Source organism: Thunnus thynnus, chromosome 18 (genome assembly GCF_963924715.1).
Source record: "Thunnus thynnus chromosome 18, fThuThy2.1, whole genome shotgun sequence".
Lineage (NCBI taxonomy): Eukaryota > Metazoa > Chordata > Actinopteri > Scombriformes > Scombridae > Thunnus > Thunnus thynnus.
In genome coordinates, this window is record NC_089534.1 from 29789757 (window position 1) to 29807323 (window position 17567).

The 17567-nt window shown below is 42.5% G+C and overlaps 1 protein-coding gene across 1 annotated transcript in view; it reads right to left on the bottom strand.

The window, feature by feature from the left end:
* ddhd1b (DDHD domain containing 1b) overlaps nt 1–17567 on the bottom strand; it is a 37054-nt gene that overhangs the window by 9686 nt on the left and 9801 nt on the right. The window contains exons 8-11 of the mRNA XM_067573125.1: nt 3845–3920; nt 2658–2807; nt 2290–2354; nt 1790–1968 (exon numbers count right to left, since the gene is read on the bottom strand). Of these exons, the coding sequence (XP_067429226.1) occupies nt 1790–1968; nt 2290–2354; nt 2658–2807; nt 3845–3920 (470 nt within the window). The remainder of the gene's footprint in view (nt 1–1789; nt 1969–2289; nt 2355–2657; nt 2808–3844; nt 3921–17567) is intronic.

A 17567-nucleotide genomic window follows, 5' to 3' on the forward strand; every position in this document is an offset into this window, starting at 1 on the left:
CTAAATGTATTCATCAACAGAACAGAATCCAAATGTCAGCTTGATTTACGTCATGTTGGATTGTCTGTGACGCGTATATTTTACTATCCTCAAAGAAGTGTCCCTTGTCCTTCAGATGTACAGTAGGACTGCTGAGTCTTGACCTGAGGAGCTGGCTCTCCTGTGTTGGGCCATGTGCTTGTTAAGCAGTTGTTTTGTCACCCTGATGTATAGGTCTGTGCATTCCTCACTGCATACACTAAATTGCTCCACTTGTGTTTGGGTGTGTGTGTTTTTTTAAGGTGGACGAGCTTCAGTCTCAGTGGACATGCTTGTGGAAATTCCTCCTGAGTTTCTCAGATACTGCAGCCACATATGGAATGACCATGTTGTTGTGTGTGTGCTTCTTTTCTTTTCCACCCACAGTTTTGGTTCCTGGATCTTGTTGTTGTTTTCAGTACAAGCTTTTAGGGCTTCTTTGTTCATGCTTATCAATTCTAAAAATAAGTCTGCCAGCCAGCTGTAGTTTATATATTTGTGCCTGTTGGGTGAATTTTTACTAGCAAATTCTTGCCGTTGACCAATAGAAAGTTGTCTTGACAGTGCTGACCTTTGAGGGAACTAATTTCCAAAATGGAGGAAACTATTGTAACTTATTAGCAGGACAATAAGTTCATTTAGTTTATGTAAAACATGTATTTGTGTTGTTGACTCCTGTCTCATAAATGTCTGCAAACCACTGCTGTTTAGTGGAACAGTTTGTGCTCCAACAGAGGAATAAATAAACTATAAATAAATGAATAGTGCAACACAGCTGTAAGAGCTAAGTCTATTACCAAAAAGTCTATTACTAAAAACTACTGAGATAACCCAGGAGTGACCCAGCTGACGTGTTTGCTTACTTTACCGTCTTTACAGTAGTTACTTGCTGTGTGTTGCATTTAAGAATCTGACGACTGTTTTTCATGTTGCACGATAATAGTCTGTTTATTTTTTCCATGGTGCAAGGTGAGTCCACTTCCAATAGTTTCCAGTGATAAATAAAACACATTACTTACAGCATGACCAGCAAACTTTAGCACCACGGCGGTCAAAAACCCTTTACCCCTCCAGAGTCAAACATCTGACGTCAACAGTGAGGTTTCTATGTATACACCTGAGTCACAGTCACAGGCACAGCGACACCCAATATAATCACCCTAACCCTAACCCTAACCCTAACCCACCATATTGTCTGTTTATGAGCTAAACATTGGATTACAATGGCTCATTAATCATGTGCATTACTGCCTCTTCTCCAACTTTCTTTTAAGCATGAGCACCGTCATATTTTATTTTTTAAAATCAACAATGCTGTCACATCAGTTACTAAACAGTGAGCCCATTTATGACGTGAGATGCAGTTGAATTAAAACTGAAATAGCGTCTGAGAGTATAGAGGCCTAAAACATCTCTCAGCAGTTTAAAGTGGCCTATAGAATGCGCCTAGTCTACACTCTCTATCTGATGCATAAAGGAAAAGTAACATCATGCTGTCAGTCCAGTAGACAGGAGCTAATTGCTTCCATTGATTTGTTTAGAGCGTGCTTGCCATGAACAATGTCAGCAAAACAAGCAGCTGCTGTTTCACTCAGCTTGGATCAGGTGCACAATATAGCTGTTAGGGCCAAAAGGGATGACTTTTAGTTTCACATTCATTGCAGATTGTTTCCTGATCAATATGTATAACATTGGTTATTAATCATGACAACTAGAACTACTATCTCCTACATCTGTCATCTATGCAGCCATAACCCTCATGTATGCTCACCCATAATGCTGGCCTTGCCCAGACTGGTGATGGATTCTCCATAGTGCCGTCGGGCCTGGGGTGGGGAGGTGCATGGGCTGGGAATGCTCTCTGAGTCTGATATGGATGTGGTCTCCTTCTGAGGGTTGAGCAGTGTGGGCCGGATCTGATCGTACGGTGTGGGGCTGGTGGTATTATACCTGCACATCACAGCCACATCAACCTCAGGTCACTGAAAAATATGGTCCTCTCTGTGTCTTCAGTTCTAATTTCATTCAACTGAACATACTGTAGCTCCAGTTACAGTCAGATTATAAGCGTCACTGACAGATACAACACAACCATTACTATTTTAACCTTATTACACCAGTAATAAGTGTTTAAAACAACAAAATGATTTCATAAATATCAGATGGACAAAAAAGCAAGAGACAGAGAGTAAAACAACTCATCTTCAATCAGGAAAGTTCACCAATAACCAGCATATTTTCTCTCATATACAACTACATGACTTGTCTTACCAGTGGATTTGAACAGGTGAGATGTTACTATAGTGCTTTAAGATAAGAGGCTCCAATCTATAGGCCTGCAAAGACAAAAAAAAACAACAACAAATAAAAGGTTGTGTAGATGAGCTTTTCTCCTAACATTACCTCTCAGCAATGTTATTTTTGCACATTTTATTTTAATGTAATGGCCAGTTTGTCATTAAGTTTTCATTACTTTGTTGTGTAATATGATAATAATAATACCACATATTTCTATACTATCCATTAAAAGTTTGTTACCAGCCACAACTATGCCTAAAATATGACAATCATCAGCAGACTGATTTTTAAAGTGAGTGACGTTTGCAATCTCAGCAGGACAGTAACACAAGGTGGTTCACCACAGGGTCAGTGGGATGGAATATGTTGAAGAGGCGTTTGCAGATTGAGGTGGGGAGGATGTGGTCCTGCACGCTGTTGCTTCCAGGACGGATCCCTCGCAATGCCAAGAAAACTGCCAGAGGAGAGCCCATGCAAAAGAAATTCTCTACCTGTAACACATGTAACACATGAGGGAATAAGAGACTCTCCCCCCTGAGATGCTGTCAGACACTCTCTGCTCCAACAGAGCTGCCCAGAGACCAGGAGTGTATCTGTACTGGGCCGCTCTAACATGTGAATGTGTACAACTGTGTATGTGTAGAACAAGCAGGTTTCTGACTCAACCCTCTTTTGCAACTATTAATATAAATAAGACCTGTCATTGCTTCCTAACACATTTTCATGTGCAAACTTTACATCATAATGGCTTAAACGAGGAATACAATCCAGTGATCTTTGTAAAAAATGTTGCTCTTTGAACCTGGTATTCACTGTTTTATGAACGGCTGTATGCCTGATGTCTACAGTGTATACCTAGATTTAAAAAAAAAAACAGAGATATTGTTTGTTAGTTTTTTAACTGTTATCTAGTAATTATTGGAATGTCAGTTAATATTTGATGTGGAAGAAAGGGAATGGTGGACCCATTTAAAGAATCCCACATTTTCCTGTGGTGAACAGGTTTCAGCCTCCTTTCTTGTTCCAATACTGAATGCTCACTGCTTGTCATGTATTTGATTACCTTACCAGTTGCAATGCTAATTACTTTGAGGGGAATCACGTGTGAGTGTGCTACTTAAAAGGCAGCTACACTGCATGATTGTGACACTGATGAAGGTGGAAAACATTTTGCTTGTTATTTTTTGTAAATAAAGTGATCTCTTGTCATTGGGTGCGATCCTCCATAGAAAGTGAAATGTCTGGAACATTATTGCATGCTTTTAATGTTGTGTTCAACGGTAATGTAAAATTTTGTTTTTTTTAACTAAAACATGCAAGGACACAAACAAAAGAGAAAAAGTGATTTTAAGCAGACACATTTTACATATATCACAGGCCAGGGAAGACCTCCTGTTAGATCCTATGAACTTCAAGCAGTGGGTTTGTATTTTGAATCATGTCTAGGGAACATACTGAACAGCAAATGTCTGTCAGCGGCTGGTGACAACTGATTATAGATATTGTACAGTACTGCACTCAACATTACCTTGAATTTCAAGGCTGGCACTGAAACACAAGACGAGGTCTGCAGACCCTGGAACTGATCTTCCAAGTCCCTTAACCTAGACAGGATGGATGGATATGATACGATATGAAGATTAAAACAACTCCAATGTAAGGCAATTTGTTGGGCAGTTTTACATTGCAATGGGCCTATTTCCTCTAAAACTGTGAGCAAGGGTGAACTCACTATGTAAACTCACCATGACCAACTCCTTTTGGTGACCATAGGTGGTAGCACAATTCTGTCATAGGTGGGCACAATGAGGATGAGAGCTGATTACATTATTAGTAAGAGGTATCAGCAGGTGGAGTCAGAGTGACTTTCAATAATGACCAATCACATGAGGTCCTCTCATCAAAAAAAAGTTCAAAGAAGTTAATCTCCTCGAAGCACCAAGAAGTCCCAAACCACAAATACACAACACTCACAGGCCACCTCATTAGGTACACCTTTGCAGTCTAATGCAATCCAATACATACAACAACTCTGCCATAAATTCTACTTTTATGAAGCTTATACATTTTCACTTTTTGTTGACATTGTCAGAAAGGTGATAATTCTACTTTATGTTTATTATCGAGGTCGTTGTGTGTGGTGGTGGTGTACTGGGGTACATTATATTGAGTGGTGTTCCTAATATTTTGTCCACTTCATTAACATACATGAGGGGGGCAAAATATTAGGAACACTATTGTCGTCATTGTTGTTGTTGTTATGCTTTTCTGTGTTTCTCTCTTCCCTCTCCCTCTCCCTTCTTCTTTCTCTCTCAACCCAACCGGTCAAGGCAGATGGCCGCCCACCTAGAGCCTGGTTTTGCTTCTTCCCATTAAAGGGAAGTTTTTCCTTGCCACTGTCACCAAGCTCTTGCCCATGGGGGAATGTTGGGTCTCTGTAAATTAAAGAGTACAGTCTAGACCTGCTCTATGTGAAAAGTGCCCTGAGATAACTTAACTATGTAAATAAAATTGAACTGAACTGAATTGAATTGAACTGTTCCAACTGAAGAAAGCAATCCAAATCCTGAGCCATTACCAACACCAGCCCCAGCAAATAAGTTGGCAAAGAAAGCTGCTGCTTCTACCTTTGAAAAATGGAAAATAGACTGGTTTGGTGTTGAAGAGGTGAATAAGATGACTCTCCTCTTCTGTAAGGCATGCAGGGCTCACCCACCCAAACACAGCCTTGGACAGCAAAAACGTAATCACAACTTTGTGAAAGGAAGTGAACAGGTCAAAAATTATTCAGCTAATTGTCACCAGGCAAGCAAACATAATCGATTTGCTCATGGTAAGTAACATTAATGCTAATGCTAGAGAATTTGGTTTGGCGCTTTAGCTAACATTAGCGTTAGTAAGCTGGCTAACTAACGTTAATGTTAATGCCTACATGCGATTCTTGCTGACTGGTGGGGTCAACAGTGCCATTTTACAGTGGCTGTTTTATACTCTCTCTCTCATATTCAGATGGGTGACAAATTAAAGGAAAAACTGGTACAGGCCTGAACGCTTGACCCCTACAGTGAGGGGATCTGGTGGCTCTGTTATGCTTTGGGGGGCTTTTGCTTGCATGGTTTGGGTCCACTTTTCCCCTTAGAGGGAAGGGTCACTGCAAATCAATACAAAGTTGTTCTGAGTCATCACCTTTATCCTATGATGAAATATTTCTATCCTGATGGGAGTGGTCTCTTCCAGGATGACAATGCCCCAATTCATAGGGCAGGAGGGGTCACTGAATGGTTTGATGAGTATGAAAATGATGTGAATCATATGCTATGGCCGTCGCAGTCACCAGATCTCAACCCAATTGAACACCTATGGGAGATTTTGGACTGATGTGTTAGTCCACCACCACCATCAAAACACCAAATGAGACAATATCTTTTTGAAGAATGGTGTTCATCCCTCCAGAAGAGTTCCAAAGACTTGTAGAATCAATGCCAAGGCTAAGGAATGCCATTCTTCAAAAAGATGGACTCTGGACTTAGTTTTTTCACACGGTCTAACTAGTGATAATGTTTGCCTGGTGGATTTCTTTGTCAGCAATCATGAGAGTGTTCTTTTTAATGTTTCTTGTAATTTGGATCTGCTGCCCCTTAAACATATGTCTCATAGGCACATATTTAACCAGAGCACAGCTGAAAACCTCACAGCTTTATTTGACCCTGATGTGCTATCAAACTGTAATGATGTGGAGACCTTGGTCCTCTGTATTGGATATAGTGGCTCCTTATAAATCTAGACAAATCTCCTCTGTCAAATCCTCACTATGGATTAATGAGTCAATCTGCAGTTTTAGGTGAAAATGTAGGAAGACAGAGCGCTCATGGAAAGCCACCAAACTAGAGGTCCATTTGAATCCATTTGAATGAAATGATGACTATAGATACTATTGTCTCTCCTACCACTCCACAAGTGCCTGTCTTCTCTAACACTGATTGCAATAACCTTCTTAAATGTTTTGTGGACAAAGTCAGTGATATCAGAGTAAATATCCCCCCATCATCAAACCATCATACCATTGGTGTTTCCTGCTCTTCAATCCTGAACTCCTTTTTTCCTGTTTCCTTAGAGGACATCACTAAATTGTTGCACAAAATTAAGCCTTCATCTGCCCCCCTTGACATTCTTCCCTTATCCTTGTTTTTAAATGTTTTTGGTTTTTTTTGTTCAATTGGCTCCACTATTGTAGCCATGATCAATCGCTCCCTTTCAACTGGCTCTGTCCCTTAAACATGCTATAGTTCAGCCTTTGCTGAAAAAAAAAATTACCTCACCCTCCCAATGAATTATAGGCCTATATCTAAGCAGTTGTGTCCAAACTGCTGGAAAAAGCTGTTGCCAAACAGCTTATAACTGTTATCATAAACTGCATTCAACAGAAACAGCTCTACTTAAGGTCACCAACGACATTTGGACAGATTATTAGCCGTTATAGCAGCATCTCTTATCATTTCTATGCCAACGATATTCAGTTGTATTGCCCTTTTAAACCTGATGAGAGCAACCAATTATCAATTTTAAATGAACTGCCTTCAGTTAAATGTAAATGAGACAGAAGCTCTTATAATTGCTCCTGAAAATTTTATTCCAAACATCAAGCAGTATATGGGGTCATTGAGTCTTTGATAATTATGTCAGCCAGCTTCTGCGCTCATGCTTTTTCCAATTGAGGAACATTGCTAAATAAAGATCTGTGGTGACCAAGGTTGAGATGGAGATGATTATTCAGGCTTTTATTTCTTCTCGTTTAGATTATTGTAACACTCTTTTTACCTGTTTAAATCAAACTTCTTTGAATTGTCTCCAAACTGTCCAAAATGCAGCTGCTCGGCTTTTAACTAGAAATAACAAGAGATGACATATCATGCCAATTTTATGCTCTCTGCACTGGCTTCCAATTAGATTTCACATCTATTTTAAAATACTGCAAACCTTTTGAGCTTTGCATGGTCAAACACCCCAGTATATTGTAGACCTCCTCCTCCCTTAAACGCCTAATCACACTCTTAGATCTTCTGAACAAAAATGACTGGCTGTCCCTCAAACCCACTATAAAACCCGAGGTGAGCGTGCTCTTCAAGCTGCTGCACCCAATCTATGGAATGCTCTACCCTTATCTTTGCAATCCCTAGACTCCTGTGACATCTTTATGAAACAGCTGAAACATTTTTATTCAGACAGGCCAACCAAAAGCCTGTCTGAATAAAAATGGTTATAAATAGCTGCTCCACTTTATTTATGGCTTTTTATTGGCTTATTTCCTCGTCTGTGTTTCAAACTTCTGTACTTGTTTATGTGTCCCTGTCCTCATTGGTTTGTTGTTGCTGTGATTTTAACTTGTCTGCCCTGCGCTGTTTGTTGTCATTGCTATTTTTAATATTACCTTTAATAGTGTATCATTTAATGTAAAGCACTTTGTGATTTTGTGTCTGTGAAAGGTGCTATACAAATAAACTTTTACTCAATTTACTTACTTACTTAACGTGTAACTCTACAGCTTTTGGGCATCATTAAATGAACTCGTCCTTCTCCTCTTTTCTTCAAATACACACAGTGAAATACACACACAAATATGTCTCATCTCAGTCTCGCCTCACCTGTACTGATGCTCTGTCAGCATTCAATATTCTCTTGTTCAGCAGTCTCATGTTGTTGCTCTGTGATGAAGCTGCTCTATTTTTTTTTTCAGTTCACCTATGGCTCATCTTTTTAAAAAACACAGTTCAAAGCTTTGGGATTCCTCTGTTGCCTTTACACTTCAAATGCTTTGCACAGTATGTCACATGTAAACATAGGTTTACATGTTTAAATTTCCAGTGCTTCTAAGTTTACCCTTAAACTGATTCAGTGCTTTCCTATATAGATTCCTCCATTCCTCATATTTTTGCATACCCATAGAGAGGATGTCAGTGTGGATCTGCTGTGGCAGAAAGGTTTAAAAAGGCCTCTCCTCACTCAAGGCTTTTTATCAAAAATGCAGAGAGGTGACATGACATGCCAACATAAAATGTCTTCCACTAGGAGTGACAATTGAATTCTGACTGTTCTGATAGTTTGACTGGAGCTGACCTCAATATGGTATCTTTGTCCACATAAGGGTTCAGAAAAAGCACACTTGCTGGTAAATATGACCTCTGCTCACAAAATAAAGGGATTAGCAGTTACCTCAGAATATTCTAGTCATAATGATTATTCGACTGATCGTTCAAAAGAAAATGAATCTGCAGATATTGTGCTCATCAATTAACTGTTTCAGTCATTTTTAAAGAAAAAAACATTTTGTGGTTCCAGCTTATCAAATGTGATGATTAGCTGTTTTTCTTTGTCATATATGACATTAAATTCATTTAAATTGTTAGTCAGACAAAACAAGCAAAGTGAAGACATCACGTTAGTTACGTATTGTAATTCTGAGTATAGGCGTAGCTGTTGGGTTCATCCCCACATGCATGCACAGATGTGAAGATTTTCTTTCGCGCCACTTACACTTTACAGTTGCCCCTCTCAAGTCCTCATCCATGGTATTTAATACTGTCAAGGCCCATAAAGGTTAATACCTAATGCCGGTGGAGCAGGGGGGCCTGGATCTTAGAGGACTACACCTATACTCATAGAATCTGGAGTTAGGTAACTAAAGTTCCATTTCATATAGGCTTCTTCTTATAAAAGCTGTTGCTGTGGGCAAAGCTGATGTAGTCAATGGCCCACTGTGACACCAAGGCCAACAAGCGGATAACGTACACCAGTTTACAACCCAATATGTGTGAAGACAGTATAAGGCAGGGAGATACGGGCTGTGTCATAGTCATTAACCATGTCAGGCCCTGTGTGGAAAAACAGAATGAAAATTACACTCCCTTCACACAACATACCTGCCACTGCAGGAGAGTTGGACATTAATTACACACCGTAATGGCCGTCATACATTTAAAACTGAGTGAGCAAGGGAGGACTCAGATACATCACGTAGATAGAAACGGATGAAGGGGCATGGAGAGGCCCGACATGCCGCTACACAGTTGTCTGCCACTGTCATCCCTCTGAGGAGGGCTGTGGATGAGGATACAGCTCTCGTGGAGTGAGCACAGATGCCCTGCGGAGCATCACATAGCCAGTGAGACAGACGCTGTTTTGACAGGGACATACCCTGTGAGTGTCCTTTGTAGTGGATGAACACTTGTTGCATCTGTCTGATGTTAGTCATGCACAGAACATAATGAGACAAAGTGCACAGCAGACAGAGTTGGTGAGACACCTCCTCCTCACTGTTGTGAGGTGGGGGGGAAAAGGCCTCCAGAGAGATAACCCTTGAGATGTTGTTTATGCTCTTATGTGTAAAAGAGGGATTTGGCTGTAAAGTAGTCACGCTCTCGTCTTCCCTGATAGTAAGACAAGACAGCGAGACTGATAACACACATATGTCACTCACTCTCTTAGCCGAAGTCAGGGCTAAGAGGAGCACTGAGATTTTGTCTATTGGCTCGGATTGGGGTTTCCCCATAGCTCACAGCACTATGTGTACATCCCACTGAGGTGCCAAAGAGCTCATAACAGCTCTCTATCATCTGACTCCTTTCAGAAAATGCTTAATCAAAGGATGCGCAAAAACAGATCTCTCTCCAAAGCCATCTACCAGTGTCTGGAGATAGGTCAGCATGAGGGGCAGAGGACACAACGTGGGATCTGAGCCTCTCTCCATGCACCAGTGTTGAAAAGCGGACCTGAAAAGTGGCTGTAGTAGCCCCCTGGATAGTGCATACCACTGCAGGCGGCAGTCCTCACCTTTCGAGAAGCTCTGGTTCAGGGCCTAAGCCCACAGCCATTGCCTAACACCAGGAGGTGAAGGATCATACTGTGCAGCTATGACAGCGGATCTCTGCACCATGGGAGCTGCCACAGCCTCCCCACCAGCAGCTGTACCATGACTGGGAAACATGACGCACTTGTACGTTCTGGGGCCACCAGAATGAATGCTGGATTCAGGGGAACCAGGAGAAATGCGTTAAGAGAAGCTCTGGGCCAGGGCCGGTGAGAGAAGGCATCCAGTCCCAGTAGAGGGTCATCTCTTTGGAGGACCACAAGGGGCACGGAAATAGTAATAAAGCATTTCATTAATTAATAACTAATTGTACAACTAAAAAGAGGAATTATAAAAAGAATTTACAAATGAAATAATTATCCATCAATAAATTGTACAAATTAAAAAGGGATTTACAAAAACAACTTTAAAATAGTCAATAAAAACATCATTTAAAAATACATTAATGAATTCCTAAATAAAAAAATTAATTTCATAATCTATTTGAAAATGTAGTTTTTAAAAAAGAAATAAATAAATGAAGTCGTAAACTGAATATAGAATACAGCCTTTAATCAGGCATTTAAAAGGGCAATTCCTTTTTCCATTTGCATTTCCCCACTGCTTTTCCTTTTCATATTACCTATTGGATTTGCTGAGTCATTTAACCTCTCCATTTAACCTTTCCATGACACTTTAGGTCCCTGCTGTGCTGAAACAATGCAAATCAATCTCCCCCAGAAGCCCCCCCTCCTGTAAGCAGCTCCTGGTCTTCAAAATAAAAGCTCTGTTGAGTCTCAGTCTGTCACACTATGTTGGTGGTTTGAGTGTTTGTAGTGATACTCAGTTTTATTCTTACAAATGTAGGCTGGCTATGTTGTATATATGTAGATAACATATGTCTAATTGATAATTAGCGCCAATCACCAACTTGTACTCTGAAACAGAGCAGAGAGGTTAGCTAGCTAACATTGGCTCTCCTGAATCTGCCTGTTCGTCTCAGTAACTTACAGAACAAACACTGACATGATGTCAAATACCAGCATCATAACTCTCTGGAAGGCCACGGAGAGTTTGTGCTGTGAAGTGCTGGGAACAACATGTGCAAATCTACAAGCTCTGGCCAAGACAACACACACCGTTACCTCAGTAAAGGTGAGTTAGTTCACGTTACTCAGCTAACTTTGACATCTGGCTGAAGTCACGCTATCATGAGACATTTGTCAACAGTTTAAAGCATGAACTTGTTTCAAGATTGTGCACTGCGGTATTATGAAACTGAAGCAGATTATGTTTAATTTTTGTAGTCACCACAGTGGTAGTCTGTGGAGTTATATGATCAACTCAGAGTTAGTGTATTGTCATGTGTGTGTTTTCATTCGTTCTTTTATATCATGAACACTTTTTCTTGTTACACTTGTTTGTCCCTTGCCTCAGCTCATTTATCCCTGTTTAGTCATTGCTCGACAACAACAGTCTTCAATATGCATGTTGCTGCCTTTCTGTACACCACCTGAAGTCCTGCTGAGGTTCACATCCTGTGACAGAGTGTCTGACAGAAAGTGGGCTTCACAACAAAACACAGCACCATCCAGGAGGCTTGTATGGACTGGGACAGCATGTTCTACTTTGAGCCTCGAGTTCATGCTTATTAAACTGTTGACAAACATCTCATGATAGGGTGACTTCAGTTAGATATCAGAGTTAGCTGAGTAATGTGAAGGTACACAGGGGCAATGCTAACAGCTGGGCTCACTCACCTTTACTGAGGTAACGATGCATGTTATCCCAACAGCAGCTTGTAGATTTTCACTTGTTGCTCCCAGCACTTGGCAAACTCTCCGTGGCCTTCCAGAGAGTTATGATGCCAGTATCTGACATCATGATAGTGTTTGTTCTGGAGGTTACTGAGACGAACCAGCAAATTCAGGAAAGCTAGCGTTAGCTAGCTAACATCTCCACTCCATTTCAGATTACGAGTTGGTGATTGGCACTAATCATTATAGACATATGTTATTTACGTACATACAACATAGCCTGCCTACATTTGTAATGCTGTGTTCACACCAAAAGCGAAGCAAGTTTTTGTGTTACTCGCGCAAGTTTGAACGCAGGAACATTTGTGCTTATTCGCCCCAAACAGCCAGCGAGCAATGGCAGGCACAACTAGTCCCCACCTGGACAATGGGAGCCAGCCAGTGATGTTACTGAAGCTCAGCCTGCCTACCAGCTCAGTCTTCCTGATAACAACAGTCATACCGACACTTATCTGTAAACACTGAGATATACATAATCAACTCTTCTCTGTTCGTTCTGCTGTGATAAACTGAATTAATCTGACACACAAAACTCCCCCCAAAAGTCTATTTATTTACTACATTTCCCAGACAACAACTACAGACCTTACAGCGGTATGAACCCAAAATATACTTGGATGCTTTGCTATGTTTTAATCGCAATAAATGAATCAAAAAGATGCCAAAATAATTACATCATGATGCAGATTTGTAAAAAGTCTGAATTCAGGCTTACTGGTGGTTCCTACAGTCTTTAAAAGTAGAATGGGAGGCAGAGCCTTCAGCTATCAGGCTCCTCTCCTGTGGAACCATCTTCCAGATTCGGTCCGGGGGGGGGCAGGCCCTCTCTACATTTAAGAGTAGGCTTAAAACTTTACTTTTTGATAAAGCTTATAGTTAGGGCCGGCCAGGCTCACCTTGGATCAGCCCTTAGTTATGCTGCTATAGGCCTAGACTGCCAGGGAACTTCCCATGATGCACTGAGCTCCTGCATTCATGTACCATTAATGCATGCTACTAGGCTTCTTCCCCAGAGTTTCCCCGGAGCCTTTGCGGTCCTTTGCAGTCCTGTTGGTGTCCTTCCCCGGCTATGGCCGCAGATGGCCGCCCACCAAGAGCCGGGTTCTGCTTGAGGTTTCTACGTGATAAAGGGGTGTATTTCCTTACTGCTGTCGCCAAGTGCTGTTCATGGGGGAATTGCTGTGTCTCTGTAAATTAAAGAGTACAGTCTCGTCCTGCTCTATGTGAAAAGTGCCCTGAGATGACTTTTGTTGTGATTTGGCGCTAAATAAATAAAAATTGATTGATTGATTGATTGATTGATAGATAGATGCAAAATTTTTGCTCAAGCTGAATATTTTCAACTCATGCGTATACGCAAAAGAGGAAAATATCACGTTATTCGCACCGCAAATTTTGCATATTCATGCCATTCGCGTCATGTTATTCGCATCATTCGTGTCAACCGCGGTCTTTACATTGGCTTTAATCTCATCACCCTAAAAATTCGCTTCACATTTGGTGTGAACACAACATTAGAATAAATCACTACAAACACTCAAACCACCGACATACCGTGACAGCCTGTATTGATTAGACTCAACAAAGCTTTTATTTTGAAAGCCAAGAGCCACTGACAGGAGGGGGGGGTTCCAGGAGAGACTCATTTGCATTGTTTCAGCAGCACAGGGACCTAAAGTGTCATGGAAAGGCTAAAAGGAGAGGTTAAATGACTCAGCAAATGCAATAGCTAATAGGAATAGGAAAAGCAGTGGGGAAATGGAAATGCAAATAGAAATGGGAAAGGGAAATGCCCTTTTAAATGCCTGATTAAAAGGTGTATTCATAATTCATTGTTATTGTTCACTGTTAATTCATACAATTCATTTGTAAATTCTTTTTATAATTCCTCTTTTTAATTGTACAAATAGTGATTAATTATGAAATGCTTAATTACTATTTACATGACCTTTGTGGTCCTCCATAAATCTCGTGCATTCATGGAGAACCACGGTGTGCATTGCACATTCTCTCGTGAAGCGAACAGATCCACCTCCGCCTTTCCGAATTTGTAGCACAACATCTAAACAAGGACTCCACTCATTGTGGGAGGGACCCCAGCAAGACATCAAGTCTTGACAAAGAGCAGGTGTTTGTGAGACCACAGCAGGACGCTCCTGGCTATTTCCAGCAGCCGAGCTGAGCATAAGCTGCGCTGGTGGTTGATGTACACTGCTGCCATCATGTTGTCTGTTCTCACTAAAATATGTCTGCTTGTCAGTAGCTGAGCAAAGTATTTTACACTTTCAGGACCGTGGACAGCTCCAGACAGTGTATGTGGAGAGACAGAGGCTTCTTCCACCTCCCTACAGCAAATTGAAATTTGCACATCCCTCCCCAGCCAGAGAGAGATGCATCCCTGTAGACTGATATGTGTGACATAGTTCTCCTGAGGGGAACCCCCGCTGACAGAACATGGAGGGTTTTCCAGTACAACTGGTCTGATTGAGTGAGGGAGGAATAGTCAGCATGTGTCTTTTGTGCGGCATTGGGTCAAGATGCAGGGGGCTGAACCATCTCTGAATTTTCCTCATGTGGGGGAGTCCCAAGGAGACAACCACATGACTTGCAGACATCATGCCCAGCAGATAGCGCCATCACCAGTTTGTGAGGTGCAATGGTGACAGTAGAGAGTTTAGTGCTTCCAGCCTGGCTGGGGACAGCCTTGCTCTCATGGTGGCAGAGTCCATGTGCACACCCAGATAATTATTAACAGCGTGGGAAACGGGGAGCTCTTCTGCCAATTTGTGGCAAAACCCACTGTTGACAGGTGTTGGACGAGTGCCACTGTGTGGAGTGCAGCTCACTCCTGGCAGGGGGCCATAATGATCAGGTCGTCCAGGTAAAACAGCACCCTGCAGCACAGGGCAATTTTCCGTGCCTAGGAATGATTGGCACGTGAAAATAAGTATCTCTCAGGTCAATGGATGTGAACCAATCACCAGGATGCACATACTCCAGCGAATGTCTGATGGTCTGCATGTAAAATGGTTGTTTCATTATGCAACAGTTGAATAGAAATAGGTCCAAAATTGGCCTCCTTTCTCCCTTCTTCTTTGGTATAAGAAAATGGTGGGAATAAAACCCCTCGTTCTCCTCACCTGGAAGAACCCGGGAAATAGCTTTTCTGGAAGCTCTGCCAACTCTGACGTCAAGGCCATTATCTCCATCTGAGATGACATGACCATTTCCACCACACTGGGAAATGGGGGGAGGACCGGCGAACTGAAATGTGTAGCCCTTTGCGATTAGCCTTGACATCCATGCGTTCATAGCATGCTGAGCTGTGCTCTGAAAGTGGTCACGCACATGTCTTACCCCCTTTTCACCAACTGGAACCTGGTGCTGGACTGGTGGCAGTTCGCAGTTGATTCAACTACTGAATCTTCTAAGAACCAGCTTGCTTTTCCATGGGCTAGTAAGCCAAGTCATTTAGTAATTCTACACGCCTCCAGTTTTCTAGCAACACTAACTTCAAGGACTTCACACTCCGACATAGTAGGTGGCACCATAACACTGTTTGTCACCAACCATAAAAAGAACTTAAAACACAACAATTACATACGACCATAAATGACAGCAAAATGCAGTAGAGACTATATTTATTTAAGTTATTTACCTAATTTATGCACTCATTTCTTTTCAGCTCAGCGTGAGAGTTTCCACTGCTTTTTGCTGTCATTTATGGTTGTGCTATTTCTTTCCTCTGCTCTGTGTTTGACCATGGGTGGGGCTCAGCCCCTCCGGCTCCACACACACAGAGCAAATCAGAGGAGAGACAGACAGCGACAACTACACTCGTCACAATACTGCAAGTGCAATAAAAGCTATGCAAGTAAAAAGCCAGTAAGAGTAATTTATTAATGTAATCCACACAAAAGATGGGTGTGATGCAGTCACATGACTGTGACTGATGGCCGTCTTTGGGCAGCTCCTCACATCTCCGAAAACGTAGTCAGCAAATTTCCAAACAGGTGTTATTTGGATAAACTGACCACATTAGGAATTTAAATGGTTAATTTATTGCCTGAAAAAAATATTAAAACTTAATGAAGTAACACATTAACAGCTTTTAGCCTGGCTCAAAATCTCCGCCACAATGGTGGATATTTGGTTTTGGTTGGTCACGATAATCTTGGTTTTAACTTCTAGACTAGCAAAGAGTTGGTGCCACTCTGAAACCAGTATCTTGGCTGAGAGCTGGTTCTTTGGCTGTCGAAAAGCGAAGAACTGGTTAGAGATTAGGCACTGGCTCCAAACCGGCCTTCGAACTGCCTTGGTCAAAAAGGTGTATCAGTGGAGGGTCTGTTGACATAGTTACCAACCAGTGCAAAGCCCTCTCCGCTGCTGTGTGAACTGAGTGCTTGTTCACCAGAGCCCAACGGCTGGCTCTGGCCTTGGTGCTGAAAATGCATGACAGAGTCAGCATTCAGCTCCGTGTGTTCAAACCTTGAGTCTGAACAGGTGGGAGGTGGGTGTTAATTGTTTATGGTCAGCAATGCACATTCGAGATGGGGATTCATCCCTACTCATGAAAATGTGAGGAGGTGTCTGGACTGCGCCTGCTGCACTGTGTGTGTGTGTGTGTGGCAGCAAGCCTCTGTGTGTGGGGAACATGTATCTGAGTGGAAAAAGCCGGAAAATGCTCAGAGGGGGCAAAAGCGGACTGACTGAGAGGAAACTGCTCTTTAGAGGAAAGTGGGTGGCCCTGAAAAGGGCCATTGTATTTCCTTTGCTCAGCTGGATTGGGACATCTGTTCCCCATGTCCCATCATTGCCACTGACCCTGGTGTTTGTGAGGCGACTCAACGGGCAGGTTAGGCCAAGAAGACGCTGGCCAGTGGCTCTTGCCGGGATGGCACAGAGCTTGTTGGGCTGCAGGTGCCCAAGGAGGATATTGCAGGTGAGGAGGAGGAAGTGGCATCAGAGCAGGTGCATGCTGAGGTGCAGCAGCAGCAGTGGCTATGAGGTGCAGATTTGCTCTAGAAGGTGTGTCTCCTTACCCTTTCCTCTGCCTTGGCTGCTTCGTGCAGATCAGCCATGGCGCTCTGGAGGAGTGGCCAAAACAACCCACCGGGGTATATAAGAGCATCCAGCAGCTCCTGTCTCACCTGAGAGGGAAGCTGAGACATGTGGAGCCAGATGTTACGCTGCATTGTCGTCTGCCACGCCATGATCCTGTACGAGGCCACCGTTGGATTTGTGGTGAGAGTCAAGACAGCCGTCATAGCCTTTCCAATGTCCATGGCTAGCTCTGGGGAACGAGCCCAAGGCTTAGTGGCCATGGTGGAGACAGCAAAGGACAGCAGCAAGATTTTGTTTTGTGCTGCAGCCACCTGAGCAGCACATTGGTGCAAGTGGTCAGTGGAGCAAATATAAACCTCGTCCTGAGGAGACAGCAACGTTGGCGTCGGCTTGTGTCTGCTGAAAAAAGTTGCCTCAGGAAACAGGATGGTAGCTAGGCTTTGCTTCAGTGGCAGGATGGCAGGAAACCCCTCCTCAATATCCCTGTGGACTCCGGTGAAACGCTTGTAGCAGGACAGCGGCGCTCT